Source organism: Apteryx mantelli, chromosome 22 (assembly GCF_036417845.1).
Source record: "Apteryx mantelli isolate bAptMan1 chromosome 22, bAptMan1.hap1, whole genome shotgun sequence".
In the NCBI taxonomy this organism is placed as follows: domain Eukaryota; kingdom Metazoa; phylum Chordata; class Aves; order Apterygiformes; family Apterygidae; genus Apteryx; species Apteryx mantelli.
Window position 1 is genome coordinate 12,320,979 of NC_089999.1, and position 19,201 is coordinate 12,340,179.

Below are 19,201 nucleotides of genomic sequence, written 5' to 3' on the forward strand. Positions count from 1 at the left end.
GTCAGTTATACTAGAAACTGTTTTCTCAATTCATGTTTCTGTTGTTATAATTAAAGGCAAAGCACAGTGGTTTAAAATTTTATGCTGGAAAAGCAGTAGAACATACTCTTTTAGGCACACATAATAAATTCATTAGAGTTTCACAGAGAGGTTAGAAAGCATTAAAATGGAAAATGATGGAGAAAAAATATTCTTCATTATATTGTGGGCTATCATGAAATACCCCAAAAACTTTTGTAGTCTTATCTCCAGTGATTAATAAAACATGGCAAAATTTCAAAATAGAGAAAAATTCACAAAAGGACCAACAAAATAATTGTTAACAAATACTGCAATTAGAAACACACAGTATGATCAAAGCTCTTTATAAATACTATACAACTCATCTTTACATTAACTTTATGAAGAAGAAAAACCCCAGGAAGAAAAGTGCTACAGGACATAATTAAAATATTAAGCTTTCCTTGACTAAAGTCTTTTAATACTACATTTTAAACCATGTTATAATGAATAAAAACGTTCTGCAAGCATGTAAGAATCAAAGAAAGAGAGCAAATGTTTAGGATGGTGAAAGAGGATGTATTGAGGTTTCATTAGATCAGGCTGCACAAAAGCAAATTTAGACAGAATATGAAGGCTTAATTAACCCTTTTTTGTTGTGCTGTAGAAAAGAACCTCAAGAGGAACGGTCAAGAGTTTTAAAAAATAAACAGAAGAGGAAAACAAACCCACAAGGAAACAGACTTGAAGTAGCCTAAAGCTGGATATAATGCCATGTACAGGTTGATAGGGTTTTTCTATTTCTAACCACCATGAATTTATGAACTGCCAACCTCTGTGCCATTTCAACAGCTGGAAAATATATAATCTTCCCTATTAACCTCCAGGAAAGCTTGAAAGTTCCCCACCATAGCTCTGGCTATGGTTGTTATTATTTCATCTGAGACCAGAAAGAACCTTTACCATAGAGCTCTAGACAGGAAAATAAGTTAGTAGACAAGCAGCAGCAATTATCTGAAAGACTTAAGTCCAGTGTTCTCCAGGAGATTCGAAACAAAAAAGCAGGTCCCTTAGTTCCAGAGCTAGTACAAGCACATATACTGTACAAACAGCTATAAAATTTTTGATTAATTCCAGCAAGTAGTTACTTGACAGCAGCATTCAGCCCTCTCTCATTCAGTCCCTAGCCTTCCTCACTCAAAAAAGGTAACTGGGATAGACTAGGTAAAACAACTCAGATCTTAACTGCAGATCTACTTTACTCAACACTTTCAGCAAAAGCTTGTAACCATCATCATTTTCTCTTAATGACATTGAAGATCAGTTGCCTACACCGAGTCAGTAGTCTTTGCCAATGACTTAAAATACACTGGAAATGACAAGTTACTTTTTAAGAATATTTTGTGGCTTTGCTCTGTTATTGCCCAGAAAGATATTATGGAATCACCTGCTGCTTTCCCTCAACAGCTCTTCCTTTCTATGAATTGCTTTCAATGAATTCTATCACATCACTGAGAATGTATCTGGGACCTGGATGGGATTCACAGTTAGATAATCTGGGCTTAAAACCAACAGCAGATCAACTGCATTTAGTTCCATGCTTTGTTTTCAACTACCACAAGGAAAGAGAATGGATTTGGGGGGAGGGATTTGCCTTTCACTCTTTCTCTCTCCCTTCCTAAGCAAGGGTTAGTTTGCCTTCAGAGGAAGTTGCAAGGCCTATTTGTTCTATTTGCCAGGTACTGAAGAAAAGCCCAGTTATTGACTGAGAGTTTAGCATAACTAGAACAGGGAAATAAAATACTTAACTTTGAGCCCACAGTGTTCACTTATGAAAACTAATTGAAATTATTGCACATGGACTCAAAAATAACAAAAATAAGTGAGAGAAAACAAAGCCATACCATTTAAATCTGCATTTTCAAATCTGACCCAAATGATTTTTTCCTTTTCTTCTGCTGGTGGGGTACCACTGTAGGCCTGGATAAAAAGCAGAAAGATTGAAAGAAGAAAGTTTAACACCTATTTTTTCCAACTCTCTATAAACATAAAACAGAATGCAGGTTGGGGGTGGGGGGGGAACGTATCTTCTTGTCATCTCTCAGCCTGGGAGATTTTGTTTTAAAAACAGATGGTTCCATGACTAACATAAGTCCTACTAAATATAACTCAACAAGTGTAACATCACTTACTAAAGTAGAAATGACAAGACATATAACAATAAGTATGCTCAAACAGGTTAGAAACGTCACATGGCTTATACCAACCTAGTGAAGGTAAAATACAGTGGCTTCCACAATCTTTAACTTTAGCAGTTGTATACTACTTTTAAGAGCAGTGTTAGAGGTTCTCAAGTGAGGCATGTTTACTTTTAAAATTCTTTTTCTTTTTTTTTTAATTCACTTAAAAGCTTTGTAAGCAAAATTGAGGAGAGAAAGAGACCTTTACTAAATAGTTTATTTTACTGCCATGTTTTAGTTATATTTGTGGCATTTTAAAAGAGAGTAAACTGTAACGCAAGCAGAACAGATCCATGCTTCAGTTGTGTGTTCTACAGATTCCCATTAAAAGATGAGATACAAAAAGAAACTGTGAAGTAAACTTACAGTGTTTCCAAACTGCACATTTTACAGTTCACAGGAGGAACTGTGGTAGTAAGAGTGTGAGTTACAGTAGAAATACCATCACTTCCAAGTGAATTATAGCAAAGTACTGTGCAGCATTTTGGATTAAATATGAAAAGAGCTTGTATAATCACTTTATACATGCCAGGAAAGCAATAACATGAACCAAAAATACAAATTTAAAAAAATAAGTGTGGGTATTACTTTTCAAAACAAATCACATTCCATGCTTCCAAGGCAAACTGATTTGTAAAATAAAACACAGACTGTATCCTTTAGTTAAAGGGGGGACCCAACAATCTTTTAAATGAAAGTCTAACTATTTTTCATTTTAACCATGAATCCAGAAATGCATTTCACAAATTAATAATAGAGAGGGGAAAATCTTTTATCATCATCATTAAGGAAATTTTAGTTAAGCAAGATAATCTTTCAAATAACAACCAAGAAAGTTTCCTGAAGCTACAGGCAATTAACTGCAACGCTTCTCCACTACTGACTAGAGCTTTCCCAAACAATAACAAAACAAAATTACTTTCTATCTGCTATGGAAAGGCCCATGAGCAGCAGAGAAGCAACCATACTAGCTTCATGCTACTGCTACCTGGGAAAACTATGACCAGCAGCAGAGGTAAGCATCACACTCATTCTCCACAGAAGATGACTCCAGAAATTAAAAAAAGAGAAAGCAGAGCGACACACTCCTGCTTTATGAAACTCAAGAATGCTGGATGACAACAGGTGAGCAGAGCCCACAATCCCACATCAACCAGGGCTCTTTTGGGCAAGTCACGGAACAAAAAGATTGAAGGGGCTAGGGGGTGAAGGAGGAAAAGAAACTTTCTTCTTCTCAGTCAATGATAAAAGTTAAAGCAACAGAAGATGGATATCAAGCTCTTCTAACACCATCCAGCCAGAAAATGAGTTCATACATAGGTTTCCAAGAATGAGCCAGAGAAAAAGTGTTCGTAAGAGGCAGAATAATTATTAGGCCCAGTCTCTCCTCTTCACAACTATCATATTGCCAAAGCTATCATAGGAAAAGGCTTTAGTCATCTTCACAGTAAGAAGTTGAAAAATTACTATATATATAAATATATTCTAAGCTTCTGTGTAGCATGCTAACATTTACCTTTAAATAAATATCTATCAGAGGAAATTTGGAGGCCTACTTTTCAGGTGGTATGCAGCCAATGCTTTCTAAAAAATCAGGTCTCAAGAGAGTCCAAAGAAAAAAATTTGGCCCTTATCCTTATGATATTTTGGTCCACCTGAAACACACTTCAACTGTTTTGTGTATTGCTGGAACTTCTGTTGAAAAAACATCTTTTAAGAAAGAGGTACACATACCTGTGGCACAACATCTTGAAGAAATGTAACAACACTTTCCATATACGACTGTTCCCTTGAAAACAGAAAGAGAGTTTTTAATTACTACTCAAGTTCATAAACAGTCATGAATATATTCAGTTACTCATATCACTCCAGAAAACACACCTGATGTTCAACACAATCAAAAATATTAAGAAGTATACAATGTGGTTACTTAATATACTGCCAAATGCACTTTGATAATATGTATATGGCCCGAAAGCCTGTAAAAAGCTGATACCTATTTATGAAATAACTGCTCAGGAAAAAGTATACAAGGGAGCCTTCAACTCTCTTGAGTCTTCAAGAGAGAAACCATGTCCTCCACATTATTCTGGCAGAACATAGAGCAGAGCTTTGGAAATTATTTCTCAGTATTTTCCCCCCACACTTGATTTAAATATTGTACCATGAAGAAGAAAAAAATAAGGGCTGAAGCATTAGCTCTCCTTGTGGTGCAAGTAAACTGTAAGACCTCACGTATACTATGCACCACAATGAAGTCGAACAAGATGAAACATTTTACAGCAGATCCCTGGTAGGAAGGGGAAGGAAAAGGAAGACCCTAACTAAGAAGGGCAAGGAGGTATTTTCAGTTAAGTTTTTACAGCCTGGGAAGCTTATTCCTCCTTGGAAGTTCATTAACAGCAATAATTTAGAGTAGTATGTAGTGCAAGATACATTTGTTCTGGTATATTTAAACTAATGCTTTTATTAGCTTATCCTTACACGAGCAGCAATTCTCTTGTGTAATCCCTGAGCAGCATAATAATGTGGGTTGATTACATTAAACTGACAGTGTGGTAAGTTACAGAAAGCACAAACTTTTTGCATATGAGTAATGCTGAAACATGCTGGCAACAAGCACTACATTCATAAAGTCTGAAATGATTAAAAAAACCTTAACTTTATTTAGCTAACAGCTTTGGCAGTCCTCAGATTAATTTTTATTTTGGTGGGCATTTTTCCCATACTAACTGAAGATTTCTAACAGCAACAAGGGTAGATTGTACTAGTAGAATGAGGAAACCTAGATTCTTGATGTCCAAAGGTACATACCTTTTCTTCGTGCCTCCTGAAACAGTGCTATGTAAGTTTCTGATATCAGAAATTGCCATGTTTAGAAGTTAAGAATTAAGTACTTTCCATTATACACAGCAATAGAGAAGATACTTTAAGTCAAATGCTGCAACATTGTTCCCTGATTAGCCTATCTATATATAACTAGTTGAATCCTCTCTGAAAACAAAGATAAATCTAAGACCATAAATCATAAAAATTTTAAAAGCTTATTCCAATCCATGAATAACAAAACTAGGTTTTGGTCAGCAATCCAAGGATTACTGAATCAAATGAAGTTTGTCATACTGCTTAAAGCAGAGGCTTTATAAACACGAGCTGTGGTTTCTAGTGCTGATTCTTCTTTGATTTATGTAGGTCACCAAAACTGTCTTTGTACACCTTCAAAGCCCTTGGTTACATAGCAATAACATTTGTCTATCTTATGGGTATAGTATAAAATGCAGTGTCTGAAATTCTCATCTGAGTGTCTGTCAGCAAGAATAAAGTCTTCATTTTTCAGTTCATAAAACGAGTACTTATTTTTTTCAGTACATCTTGAATTGTAAACAAAGCAGATGTTTGGGAAATGTTTTATTCAGTGTATGTACTCCAAGTCTTTCCTGAAGTTGAAAAACTTCCATGAGGATTTCTTTAAAGCACTTAAAGAAAGAAACAAAACAAGAACACACACACATACAAAAAAAAAAAAAAAAAAAAAAAAAGGCAGAAGCCTTCTAACATTAAGGGACTGAAGATCAGTAGTGGAAGAACGTTCAAAGTCACTTTCTCTATTACTTATGTATCGCTCCTCTTTGTAGTCTATTACTGCCTTCTACTTACAAGACACTAGGAATTACAAGACACTAGAACATAAGCAGCAGAAAGTTGCAGGGTGTAACATGCTGCTCAGCACACACAAGTTCTGATAGAAAAGTTGATACTTTAGAGTTTTGAGGTGAAGAGATACACATCAAGAACAAACCACCACATTTAATAAAACAAAATGGCAGATAATCCTACTCTTACAACATTTTTTTTGTTACTATTTTTTCAGTGAACAAGCTTACTTTGAAGAGGACATCATTGCAACCAGACCTGCACCTGTTGAAGAAATTCTGCAACATACCAAATGCTTCTTCTATTATGTGGTTGCAAGACAAAAGTCTAACACAACTCTTGGTGTTACAACAACAGATTTGTTGTGCTTCCCAGTTTAAAAAAAAAAAGTGACTCTTGATATTTAAATATCTTGTTATCAGCAGTGCTGTTGTACTATCATTACCTCTTAAAGCAAACTAACAACACTGAAACAAATAGTACAAGTCAACATTTCAATACAGTGCAATTTTACAGCAACAATTGAGTAGCATAAACGTTCCCAGGAAAAAAAAAATCCCTAAAATTACTTTAACAGACAAAGATAAGAGATATATCTTCTAAACTGTCTTTCCAAGCTTTTTCGCCCATGAAAGTACTTTCACATGAACACAATGAAAATTAGGATGCCTGAGCAAGGAAGGATGGTCTCTTATTTGCTCTGACTGGAGACAGGTACCTTTGTTCCTGTTTTTGTTCTCTTGAGCAAAAAAATATTAGAATCCACAACTCCACTTACTGAAGCATTTTAATGACAGGCTTATATGTTCTAATCTATGTAATACGTTATCACAGGAATGGATATAACAGCAAGAAAGGAACATGCTACCCATATGTTGCTTCTAGCATAAGAACCAACTTTGCAATGGTTGATCTACAGCTAGTGCAGTGTTCAGCAAACAAAATTGTGTAAACAAACAAGAAAACATTGGAAGACAAAGCATTCATTTTTTAACTGTGCAACTTTGAAGGCTGGGCCAAGTTCTTGGCCTGTTAAGTTTAAAAGGATCCCATTCGGGGAGACAGTTTGACCTGCATAATCCTAGGAGACAGGAACAAAATATCTGTTTACTTTCCTTTATTGGAAAGTTCTCAGTGCAGCAGAACTGTACTGTCAACACAAGCCCTCATAGCTAGCTTTGAAAGAAGATTCGTGCTAGGTTCTTCTTGTACAAAAACATACAAAACACTTCAAATAAAGGCTATTTTTCAAAACATGCTTACGTGACAGCTTGTGGACGAACTACCACTCCTCCAGTACATCGACTCGGCCGGCGTGGAGATTCTGTTGCCATTGTTTCTTTGCAGATACCTATAAGCAACACACTTCTTTTTAAGAATAGTTTGTATTAAGTTATTTACATTAGTTCCTGATATATTCCTTAAGATGATGAAAACCTCTTCAAGAAGGAAACTTCACTTATACAAACCTGAAAGGCTCTGTGCCCCTTTACAGTGCTCTTAAAAAAAAAAAAAAAAAAGTAGAATTTTCTTTAACCACACACTTAAGATATTGGTAGGGGTACAGAGTTATTATCAGTATTAAATAAGACCATTATTTATTAATGAGCTGTTGTCTTAAAAAGCAATGGACATAAAAATCATGCACAATCACAGCTGCAATATGTTATACTCTTGAAAATCTATAATTGGTTAGATTGAAGCTAACACAAAAAATGTGATGGAACACATTCTACTTTATGTCAGCTCTTTGTGCCATCTTCAGATTTACTTCCACACTTCTGTTCTTTCACGTGAAAATTCAGAATACCTTTCATAAAGACAAAAAACACTAAAGTCCCCCATTCTGCCACTCCATTTCCCCCACCCCACCCCAAGTGAGAACTAACATGATAGAAAGAGCCAAATCCCCAACGTGGTATCAGTTATCATCACCATTTCATGGTTTCTACAGTGTGTGTAAAAGCCTTCTAATAATAGTATATATATATAAAAAAAGGCTAAAAACCTAGCCCCATAGAAAATAACACCAAATCGCTCAGCAATGTGAACAAAATTTGACATAGGTGCTGAGCAACACCAAAAGAAAAACAAGGGTATGGAGAATAAAATACCTCTTAATATTATGTCTTAATCCAGCAGTACACCTGGGCCAGGCAGTGCTCGCTGCCTGCCGTTAAGCCCTGCGTGCTGTCACCTGCAGCACAACTCTGAGCACCTGAGAAGTTACAGCAGCAGGGCTTTGCCATGACAAAACAGGAGCACAAGTCCCCCCCCACACACACACACACAAAAAAAAGCAGGCAACCGGGAAGCCCTGAGCACCCTCCAGCCACCCGGGATTAAGCAACGCCAGAACGAAACGCTCCAACCTGACCGGCCTCTCCCCAAATTGCCACCCAGCCGGCGCCGTGAATCAGGCCGCAGCCATCCGCCTTCCTCCCCCGGGGAGGCGCCGGGCTCCCTCCGGACGCCCCTCTCCGGGGCGGCCCCCTCCTCCGGCGGCCTCCACAGACGCGGGCACGGCCTCCTCCCCCCGCGGCCGGCACCCGCCAACGGCCAACTGCCAACGGCCACCCGCCACCCCTACCCGAGGCGGCCCCGCCGGCCCCCTCCCCCCGCGCGCCGGCCCCTGACAGCCTCCCATCCCCACCGCCCCCCCCTCAGAGCCAGAGCCCGGCCTCGGCCCTGCCGTGGCCCCGAGCCCTGGGCCGCAGCCCCGCCGCCCCTCGCCCTCACCTGCCGCCGCTCCCCTCCGCCCGGCTCCTCACTGACAGTGTTTGGGACCCCCTCGGGGAATGACACCTAGCGCACCGCACGCTGGTAGCCAATCAGACGGCCCCGGAGGCGGGCTGCTCCCTTCCGACAGCCAATCCCCACGCCGCTCCGCAGCAGGGGGTGGTGCGCCGAGGACGCGGAGGGCGTCTGAGCCCCAAGCTAGGTTGAGAGGCGAAACGCAGCCGGCGCTGCACCCCACCGCTACCCCCACCCTGCGCTTTGTTTACATCGGGATCTCGCGAGAGCCGCCGCGGGAGTCCCGCGCACGTGAGTGTGGGGCGGAGCCCCGGGCCCATCAGTCACGACCCGGGCGGCCAATCGGCGGCGAAGACCCGCCCACCAAGAGGCGCTCGGGCCCTGTTTACCTTCCGCGGAGCCGTGACGCAGAGCCGGAAGCGGGCGGCGCGGGGGGCGGCGCGGGAGGCGGCAGGGTCGCGGCGGGGGTTGAGCCCCTCAACGGGCAGCACAGGGCGTGAAAGCGAGCGCGCTGCGCCGGGGTGCCTGTGGGCGCCGGCCTGTGAGGCGGGGGGGCGGCTTCCCTCGCGGGCGTCCGTTCCGCGGCCTGGCTCCCACCCGGGGGCCGGGGCCTTCGCCTCGGGGTCCGGCACGACGGGCGGGGATGGGGCCCTGAAGACGACGCCGAACGATCGGTTCCCGCCTCCGGGTACGGTGCCCACGGGAGAACCGCCTTGGGGAAAAGGCGTCGAGGGAGTTTTTTTTGGAAAGCGCAGCGGGGAGGTGAAGCCACGCGGGCTTTTCAGCTCGTCGTTGTTGCGGAACCTTGTTCTCGCACGTATTCGAGCTTTATTTCACAATAAAAAGAAGTTGGTATGACTCAATTTGATTTTTTTGTGTCATGAAAAGGGGCTCTTAGCATGTTAGCTGTAAATTTTCACACTTTGCTCTCTCAGCTTTGGTAATTAATTTCAGATGCGTAGGTGGACAACCAATACACAAAAGTAAACTGCAGCCAGTTTATATCTACCGCAGGAGAGCTTTGAATGTTAACATTTAAAATTACTTGAGAGCTTTCCTGAGAAGAATTGTTTTGTTCTTCCTAGCTTATTAGAAGTGAAGAAAGCAACGTCTGCCCCTGGAGCTGGATAAATAGAAGTCTAGAACTGTTGTGAGGAAGCGTGGGAGAACAAGGCACATACATGAATATATCTGAGTTTCAGGAAAATTTAATATAAATTTTGCTTCTGTATAGAGCCAAAAAAGTGAAAAACTGCCAGCATACACAGAGCATCTTTTCTTCTTTCAAATTGTATTTACATTATAAGGAGAAATAGAGAAAGTCATGTAACTCACATGTTACATCTTTATTGGGACCAGTCATCTTTTTAAAAGGCTGGATGTCAAGGGGTAAAATTGAGGAGAACGAAAATGGACAATTACTGTCTTGGTTTGTTGCAAAGGTTGTTGCTAGATAAGCTACTGTTATTCCCATATACGATGCTAATTTCAACTTTACCGTTAACCATAGTTTGCATCCCATATACACAGAAATAAATTCTTGATCCAATTTGGACAGAACATTGCTTTCATCTTGAAAGATAGTGCTGCATTCACTGGATGAAAGAGAATTATACATTTTCAGAAAGCCTGTGATTCCCTTTAGGATTTCTGTAACCATGGTAACGTATAGATAGCAGGCCTATTTTCAACCCATGTTTTATTGTTCTAGCAGTAAAGGATTCGATTCTAAAAATACCACCCCGGCCTTTGGAATAAAAACATTGGCTATTTATTTCCACATTAAAAACAAGAAAAAAAGGGTATGTATTGCTACAGTTTGTCTAACAAACACATTCAGTATGAATTCCAAGATCTGTGCTGTAACAAAACTGTGTGGGATGTCCTGTTTCATAAAACATATAGCCACAGTGAAGGAAAGGAGATTATTAGACAAAATAAGTATGAACATGCTTAACAGAACCTAAGCTTGGAAAAAAAAAAAGGCACCCCCGTCAAGTTTTCATTTGTTTTATTTAGGTGAACATACACATGGTCCACATACTCAATGAAAACTGTCATAAAATAATTTAAGAACTTAGGTTGAAAGATATTAGCAGCACCATCAGTTATTAGAATAGCAGAAAAATCATGCCTCTGTAGGGCATACATTTATGCCTGGATAAAAATGCCATCATTTATAACATGGGATGGGAATGGCTTTATAGGATGCTTTCGGGAGTTGGATTTTTAAAACACACACTTTTTTGCTAAATACTTTGACGATTAAGGTTACAAAAAATACAACTAAATAAGATACTGCATAGTATTTTAATTAACAGAAAGAAATTGACAATGAGCTGTGTAAAGCAAGACTCAACATCTCAGCTTCCACGTTACATTTCATTTCTGAGTAGAGAAATCTAAAATTTAAAAACAAAATATAGACCTAGTGTATTCTCTAAAAGACACGCTTTAGGTGGAACGTATAGTACTACGAAAATACATATCTTCCATTCTGTTTAATAATTTACTTTAGTTAAAAAGTTGTGAAATTCTCATCACAAGAAGCTTATACAAATTCATGACTTTAGTAAATTAACAAAAAAGTTTTTTGTTTTTTTTAAAACAAGGTTTAGCCCTGCTGTAACAATTATACAAGGAAGAAAAGAGACTACATTTATACGAAGGAATACAAATTTACACACATTATACAGTGACTTATACCCTACACATCTACAAAATTCACAGTTATAATACAAGCAAGTACAAGGCTGGGATAAAGCTGTTTGATACCAAAAAAAGTTTCTACTTTAAAAAAAGATAAACAGGAAGAGTGTCAAACTTCTGCACCGACTTTAAAATCTAATCAGACCAAAATACGCTTCCTTACACAAATGCCCTTCAGCAAACACAGACTGCCTTCCTGGGCGGGTGGAAGAGTGAGTTGCTGAGCTTCTTCTGGCCACGAAGGCTGCGCCGCATGGTCAGCTTGTTTGAGTTTTTGCGCTGTGGAGTTGTGGACATGCCTTCTGGCTGGACACTAATGTTTCGACTCAGGCTACGTCTCGGCTTCTTCGTAGCTGGGCCAGAGTTGGATTCTTCTAATGTCCTTTTAAAGTTTGCTGTGGGTGTCCTCTCTGCATCTTGGGCTTTTGTTTGGCCATTAGGAGACACCTTGAAGCCTTTTTGGTCCGTGCCTGAATTTGCTGAGTTGGAAGGGGAGAGACTAACTGACAAACCATTAGTGTAAGATTCATGTAGCCTCAAAGCCAAGGCCTTGCTGCACTTCTCCTCCTGCGGGCCTGAATCCTTCAAGGTTGCTCCTCCTGAAGGTATATTGCTTTTGGCAATCTCGCTTGGCAGCTCTAAATATTTTTCTGAGATCATGTTACTATGCATGAGGGAAGGAACAGACTCAGAAGTGTTCAGTCGTGGCCATGGATCATCCTCTAAAAGCTGAGAGAAAAGAAAAAATATTTATGAATAAATATAGTTATTCCACCTCCACTACCCTCAACAAGTTCTGAAGTTTGAGGGTAGAGACAGCATGTGACAGAACACTACTAAACCTTATCAGAGACAGAAGAATTCTATCCCAGAACAGGTTTATCCTTTCCCCATGTTGAGAGGCAGAGATGGAGAGGTGGAAACAGATTCAGACCCTGGATCTGAACTTGGTACTTTATGTCCACCAACTTTATAAAAGCATTCATTTCCATTATTCGATTTGCAAGAGTCTCATAATGGCAGGCATAATTTTTCATTTGGAGGGCTGTTCAGACTTACTCAGCCTGTGCATCTTCCTTTTTGCTGGTATAAAATGGGTTAGTTGTTTAAGGGATCAACACACGCCTTCTGTTAATTTAGAAAGCCACGTAGAAAGCAGTCTGCAATCTCCGATTTCCATCAGTGGCATTTTTCAACATCTAGACATTACTTCTGTCCTTCAGACATATTGCGATGTTGTTTGCCACAGTGCTTCTGAAGGTTTTAAATGTCATTAGACAGCCAAGTACTATTAGGGCAAACAGCAGAAAAATAGTCTTCTGGCCTTTGTTACATTTAGCGTTCTTAGTTACTGCGTAACTAGACTATCAAGGACACGGACAAGCTCCTCATCGTAGGTGTCCTAAGCATATACAAAAACACAGGTTCATTGGACATAGCTATTCTAAAAATAGAATTACTGTTTGCTATTTCCAATTCCCCACAGCTAAGTAACACATTTTATTGCCTAGTTTTATGCTTTACAACTTGGAAAGAAGGCGACTCTACTCATCATAGTACATCTATTGGTTCTCTATAATGCACGGTAATTCTGTACTTTGAAGAGAGGCTGCTTAGTATGATGCCCTGGGAACCAAGGACTTTCTAAATTCTAATCCTACCTTCAAGCGTTCATCCTTTCTGTAGCCTTTGATAAGTGATTTGCCTCAATCTCAGTTTTACCAACTGAAAAATGGGGACAATACTTCCTTTCACTATCCACATGGGGATTGTGAATATTAATATTTATGCAGTGCCCTGAAGATATGAATTATGACCTTAATAAAGATTTAATTGTGAAGAAATCCCTAGTTATTCAGCGAGACCTTCAACAGTAAATTTCAAGGCCACATTACTCTATATATTGTCAATGTAAAGCAAATGACAATGACTGTTTCACTCAAGAAACTTATGGGCTGACAACTCGCGCACGAGCGGCGGAAACAGACCAAGTCAATGTAGCATCCGAGATCGCAAGAACTAAATGCTTTTGAAATCACAACCCAGAGCAACTTCAGTTCACCTCCAAGAAAAGAGGTCTGTGAACGCTCAGCACTTCTGAAAAATCCAACATTAAGGCTTAATAAAACACATTCCGAAAGAGAAGAATATCAGAATCATTGCCTTCGAGCATCTAGATTTAGTTTTTCCGTCCCTTTACTCCACCCCTTTGCTCCTCGTGTTTACATAAAACCATTTGGATAATATATTTTACTACGTCTAGCTACACAAAAGGGAGGACCTCTATGGGTGGTATCTTATGTGGTATCTCACGAATAACTGAGATCAGATAAGGCTTTGGGAAGCCAAATGCAGAAGCCAGAGGATGGACTACAGGATGTCTGCGAAGGAGTAACAAAATAAATAAAACACGAGTCATCAGCCTCATTTCTGAACAATCCAATCAAACGTTATCACTGACCTCAGGAATGCTTGAATTTATTTAGTATTAATAATTTCATATCCTTCTGGTAACAGTTAACACATACTTTTGTTTAATTGAGGAATTTCAATTTGGTCTCCATTTATCTCTGAATTAATTGCTCTGGAAGTGTAATTTCTGTAAACGCTCAGTCACTGCCAGTCTGGCCTAAGATATCAGACAACTCATTTTAACAGGTAGACTTATCTTTCTAATTGAACAATGTAACTATAAAATTTTGAAGGGCATATTACTCAGATCAAATCCACCCTCTTCCATAATGCAAGAAAACTTAGGCGCCTAAAGGTGAAATATTATACCTGAATGTATACATGAATTTACATAAGCATATATGATTATATTATATATGAAGGTAACTGTATTAGAACAATGCATTGTTTAATAGAATTGAAAAAGTACAATGCATTGTAAATTCTCTGAAGGAAGCAGGAAGCATTTCTCATCTCTCCTGCTCATATACAACACTTTACAAACGGGAGGCTCATATACAGCTGGAGGTTTCACTTCCGTGGGGTGGGGTGGGGTGCGGGAGGAAGAGAGGATCAACCCTTGCTGAGGGCAGACTTTGAGTAGGACTGTTTAACCACCAGGGAAAACTCTGAATTCAGTCTAGGCAATTTAAGTCAGAACTTCAAAACAAAGCTGCTGCCTTGTAATAAAGCTACCATTTAATGACTGAAGCAAGGCACAAGAAACTGTTCATATGACCATTTGGGGGGGGGGTCCCAGCTGCCTCAATTTTATGCTTCACATCATTTGCATTTTAAAGAAAATGTTGAGCCAACAGTGCTCCTGCATGCACTGAATTTTACCCAGAAGGTTCATATGAAATCAGTTTGCTGTATAAATGAAAATCCTACAGTCCAGACATTACATAAACCAAAATATGGAAATATGTTTTTCCTTCCAATGTGGTTTTTCATTTAAGCTTTTCCTACTGTGAAAAAGCTAATATTACTCAGGATAGTATAGTTAACTGAATATAGTTAACTGCACAAGGTGGTTCTTTTGCACGAACACATACATGGGGACACCACTGCAGAGACATTTCCTTTATTCTGATCTGCCTAGAGACATTTGTTTTTTCCTGAAACATTTCAAGATTATTCTGACAGTACAGCAGCCTTTTTTTCTCTCTGTTTTTTTCCACTTTCTTCTTGCACTTTTTCTTTTCCTCCCACACTTACAGGTATTCTGTGAGGGCAGATGGATACTTGTTATTAAAGCAGAAGCCTATATTACATTATGCATACTTTTAATTTCAAAAAGTAGAGAAGAAAGAGGATCTAATCAGTATTTTTTGAATTGGCACCACTAGTTTTAATTGAAGAGGGGAAAAATATTGCATTAAATAGATAGAACTTATTTATGCATATATTATCAATGCATATTCGTAGCCAGCCAAAGTCTTCCCTAGGGTTTTGCACTTTAAGAAAAAATAAGCAACTATAGCCTGTCTACATGGAAAACAACAAAACTGTCTACAGTTTTGATCTCTCTACTATGTGTTTCTGCTTGCTGCAATTTGTGGAGATTCACACATCACAGTGCACTGAATTTACTTACATGGCAGGGGGAAGTCTTAGGGGAAGAATATTTTCAGGAAGTCCTTATTTTGAAATGCTGCTTCCTTTTCAACCAACCTAGCCTAAAGTTTACTCAATGGGTATTGATAATAGATCACACACAAAACATAAGGTACAACCTAAAAGTTTAGGAGTATTTAGAATTCAAATATTTTTTCTCCATTCAGGATTTTGCTAGATTTTAAGCTCTTTTCATGCATTTTGCTACACAAATGGAAGGGTGGGAGAGAGAAAGGTTGAACTTTCCATTTTATTAGCTACCCGTCTCTACCAGGGAATGTTAAGGACTCTCTTCCTAATTTTTGTGTTCTTTTTACTTTATCTGAAGGACAGTTATCCAAAGATACTGGAGAACATCAAAGGACAGTTACTTAAATCAGGAGCAGCTGGTAATTACTTAAACAAACATCCACTCATAACTACACTCCCGTTTTTTGAGCAAAAAAGATTCCAAATGGCTCTGCTTTGTGTTAATGGGTAAAACTTCTAACCTGAAGAAAGATCTTGTAGTATAATGTCTTTTCCTCTAATAAAGAACATTACATTGACCAGAGGAAGGTAATAAAAATCTCCCAATCTGAACAGAAAACATTCTCCTCAACAACGTGTGCTTGCACACGTTAACCCATGGGTTGGTTGTGGGGGGAGGATTAAAAATATCTCCTCACACAGTCTGCAGTTCATCAGCTGTGTGAGTTATACAAGTATGTGGTAAGGTAAGAAAAAAAAACTTTAGCTCAACTTACTTTTTCTCCCCCCCCCCCCCCAATCCCCACAGTCTGATTTCTCTCTTTTGATAGCCTATTTCTGATTTTGCAGGATCTCAGAAATTTTATTTTCAGGAAACAGTGTATTTGAAGGGTATGAATTATATGCATGAAGTTACATTAGTTTTTTCTTTATGTGGAGGCAGGAATACAGATCAACAGGTACTATTAAGTGATCAGGATTAGAAGAGTTATGAAAACATTGTATCCTGAAATTCAGCAATTCTGAGAACCTCATTCTTTATACTCTGCCTGGGTGTTCCAAAGCCTTTTAAGAAATGTTGTTAAAAGCTCATATATTTCTCCCAAACTTTGTATATAAAGAGAAGCACTGAGAATACAGCCAGGTAGTTGCAGCCAAGTTACTGTCCTACAGCTGAAATATTATCTAACATAGGTAATGCCTAGGTCACTACAGTATAAAATCAGTAAAATTAAATGGTGGTGTAAGTTGACAGGCCAGTAGTTTCCAGAGGTATTACTTCAACCATTTGCAATGGTCCAGCTACACCATTGCCACAATCCTACATCAGACTGAGCCATATAAAAAGAAATTACTTCTAGGAGAAGGAACAGGAGATTGGTAAGTATTCCATGGGCTCCAGACTCAAAATGGAACATTAAAAAACGTTGGGGGAAAAAAAAAGATGTTACCTTGACAGGTGGGGTACAGCAGCGGGAGGGTGTCATCGTATTCGTATCAGGACTGCTATAGCAGGGACTCTCTGCCAAATTGAGATACAATTCCTCTTCATTCTCTAAGTTGCTTTTACTATCCTGCAGCGGCGAGATGCAGATTACGATGGCGCTAGTGTTATCTGCACGAAGCATGCGCTGCCTCCACCGGCCCAGCGCTCTGTTCACCAGCATTTTGGCACAAGACTGTCGGTGCTCTCCCTGGGTTAGAAGGGAGCAAGAGAGAAAGCGATCAGGTCCACTTAACTTTATAAATGTAAAATGGAGATTGTATACAGCACAGCCCGAGATTATCTACTCCTACATCAGGTAACAAAGTAACTTCATTCAGAAACACGAGAGGAAATATTCATTGAAATAAATCTTTCTTTTTGGAGAAATGTAGCTTTAAAATCAGTCTAAGGTAGAATCCACACATATATTAGTGCTTTAAGCTCTACAAGTGATGCAAATTATTTGTTTATATTGGCTGGTCATAACATGTCCTACATTCTTTCCAAAACTCTTAAAAGGGATTTATACACTTTTTTCCAACTAATGCTCTGATGCTCCACTCTACAAATTCTCAACTGTTTTGTATAATAAAGCAGAATAATTGAATTCAGATTTTATCACGTCACATAAAAATCAATAAACAGTTGTCTGCATTATAACATGCATCCTAATATGAAATAAATTTCATTTTCAGGCAATATATTGTGTAACTTCCTTAGAGAAGGAATATGTTGTCTTCTTAATTACTCACAGATGCCATCCTGGTAGTCAGATTTCCCAAAAATGACAACTAAATAATTTAATTCAGAAGGAAAATATAATACGAATAGCTGCATTTCACAAATAATGTTAATGTGCATTACATTTGACAATACATGCAATCACAGTAATATCGGCCACACTATAACAGCTTATCTGGTGTGGCAGAACTATTGAATAAAACTGGACAACAATGCCGTTATTAGGTACATTTCATACATGCCAGACTAAGCAATTTTTAGAGGAAAAAGGTGTCAAATTGCCACGGTGACCAATATCCACTGCTCTCACCATGAAGTATTTTTTCTCCTCGTGATCCTGGCACATAGAGATAGCATCTTGAGGTGGGATCATGTTCCACAGTCCATCGCTGCCAAGGATAATGTACTTGTGCTTCTGGGGATCGATTGTGTGCACACTAGTATCAGGTTCAGGAGACACGACAAATTCACCACTGTAAAAGTCGTAGCTCCACAGGTCACCTGGTGAGGAAGGAAATGTTTAAGGATTGTTGCATTATATCTGACTGTGATTCTTGGAAACAACAGAAAACTGTTCCCATGAAAGCGACTCTACCAGTCTCGAGCCATCACCAGTAATACAATGCAATTTCATTACAATTACTGTTTTGCTATTGTCACTTCCTGATCACATTTATTGATACGTAATCATTTAAACAAGAAATGCGGTCAAGCATAAACCCATATATTTATAAGAAGTCTTCTGCTCTTTTAACACATTTTCAGAAAGCAGAGGAAACTGAACAGACTAATACCTAAAACACAGTGAAGCCAGCAACATCCAGCCTATTTAAACAATTAAAATTATGCTGAAACAGAACTAAAGCCTTATTCTTAAGTCTTTGTTGAACCCAAACTGAATTTGGGCTCACCAGCAGACAAAAATACGCCTTTCCAGTTAGGGGTGCAGCATAAATACTGGACAAAACCTTCACCTCCCCCGAAGGGATCTGTTCGTGGTGTGACAGTTTACGACACTAGGTTCAGAGCGCGTGTGTGTGTGTGTGTGTGTGCAACCATGTAATATCCCTTCTCTCCGCAAGGTCACATAGAGCGTTAGACCCGGTTCTGCACCAGGATGATAACCTGCTCTGCACACCCTATCTGGACCTGTTCAGAGGAGAAAACAAAACAAGACACACTCTTCACACTCAGGGTACTAAACTGCTCTTTTTTTTTTTTTTTTTTAAATCTGTGAATCTGAGCTTCTCCTTCCTCAGCCATCCCACCCACACAGAAACACACAGGGAGATCTTGCTGCATGTGTGTATTTGCGCACGCAGGTGCCACGGAGAAGGAACGGAGGAAGAGGGCAAAGGAGGGAGGCTGAAGCCCTTCCTTCTGCCCTCATTCGCCCCATCGCCTCCTTCCCCCATTCCTCCTCCTTCCTTCCCCAGCGTTCGCTTCACCTCCAGAACCGCGCTGGGCCGTGCTCCAGCGTCTCTCCAGCTGAGCGCCGGGTGCCAGATTTTGGAGCTGGAAAGGAGCCACGAGAACACAAGCAGCGCCTGGGTCCCGGCGGGGAAGCCGCGGACGAGAG

General features: G+C 39.7%; 2 protein-coding genes across 15 annotated transcripts in view; both read right to left on the minus strand.

Moving 5' to 3' along the window:
* The window catches only part of BCAS3 (BCAS3 microtubule associated cell migration factor), a 385,407-nt gene extending 376,421 nt beyond the window's left edge, over positions 1 to 8,986 (minus strand). For all 14 annotated transcript variants that reach the window (XR_010886230.1, XR_010886231.1, XM_067309862.1 and 11 more), the window contains exons 1-4: positions 8,634 to 8,986; positions 7,158 to 7,245; positions 3,975 to 4,029; positions 1,905 to 1,980 (exon numbers count right to left, since the gene is read on the minus strand). Coding sequence is in view for 12 of the 14 variants with exons in the window: in XM_067309862.1 (XP_067165963.1) it covers positions 1,905 to 1,980; positions 3,975 to 4,029; positions 7,158 to 7,228 (202 nt within the window). In the remaining 2 variants the exon portion in view is untranslated. The remainder of the gene's footprint in view (positions 1 to 1,904; positions 1,981 to 3,974; positions 4,030 to 7,157; positions 7,246 to 8,633) is intronic.
* Positions 8,987 to 10,642: 1,656 nt separating this feature from the next.
* Positions 10,643 to 19,201, minus strand: part of PPM1D (protein phosphatase, Mg2+/Mn2+ dependent 1D) — a 28,739-nt gene continuing 20,180 nt past the window's right edge. The window contains exons 4-6 of the mRNA XM_067309723.1: positions 17,933 to 18,123; positions 16,847 to 17,089; positions 10,643 to 12,086 (exon numbers count right to left, since the gene is read on the minus strand). Coding sequence (XP_067165824.1) covers positions 11,532 to 12,086; positions 16,847 to 17,089; positions 17,933 to 18,123 — 989 coding nt within the window. The 3' untranslated portion in view covers positions 10,643 to 11,531. The remainder of the gene's footprint in view (positions 12,087 to 16,846; positions 17,090 to 17,932; positions 18,124 to 19,201) is intronic.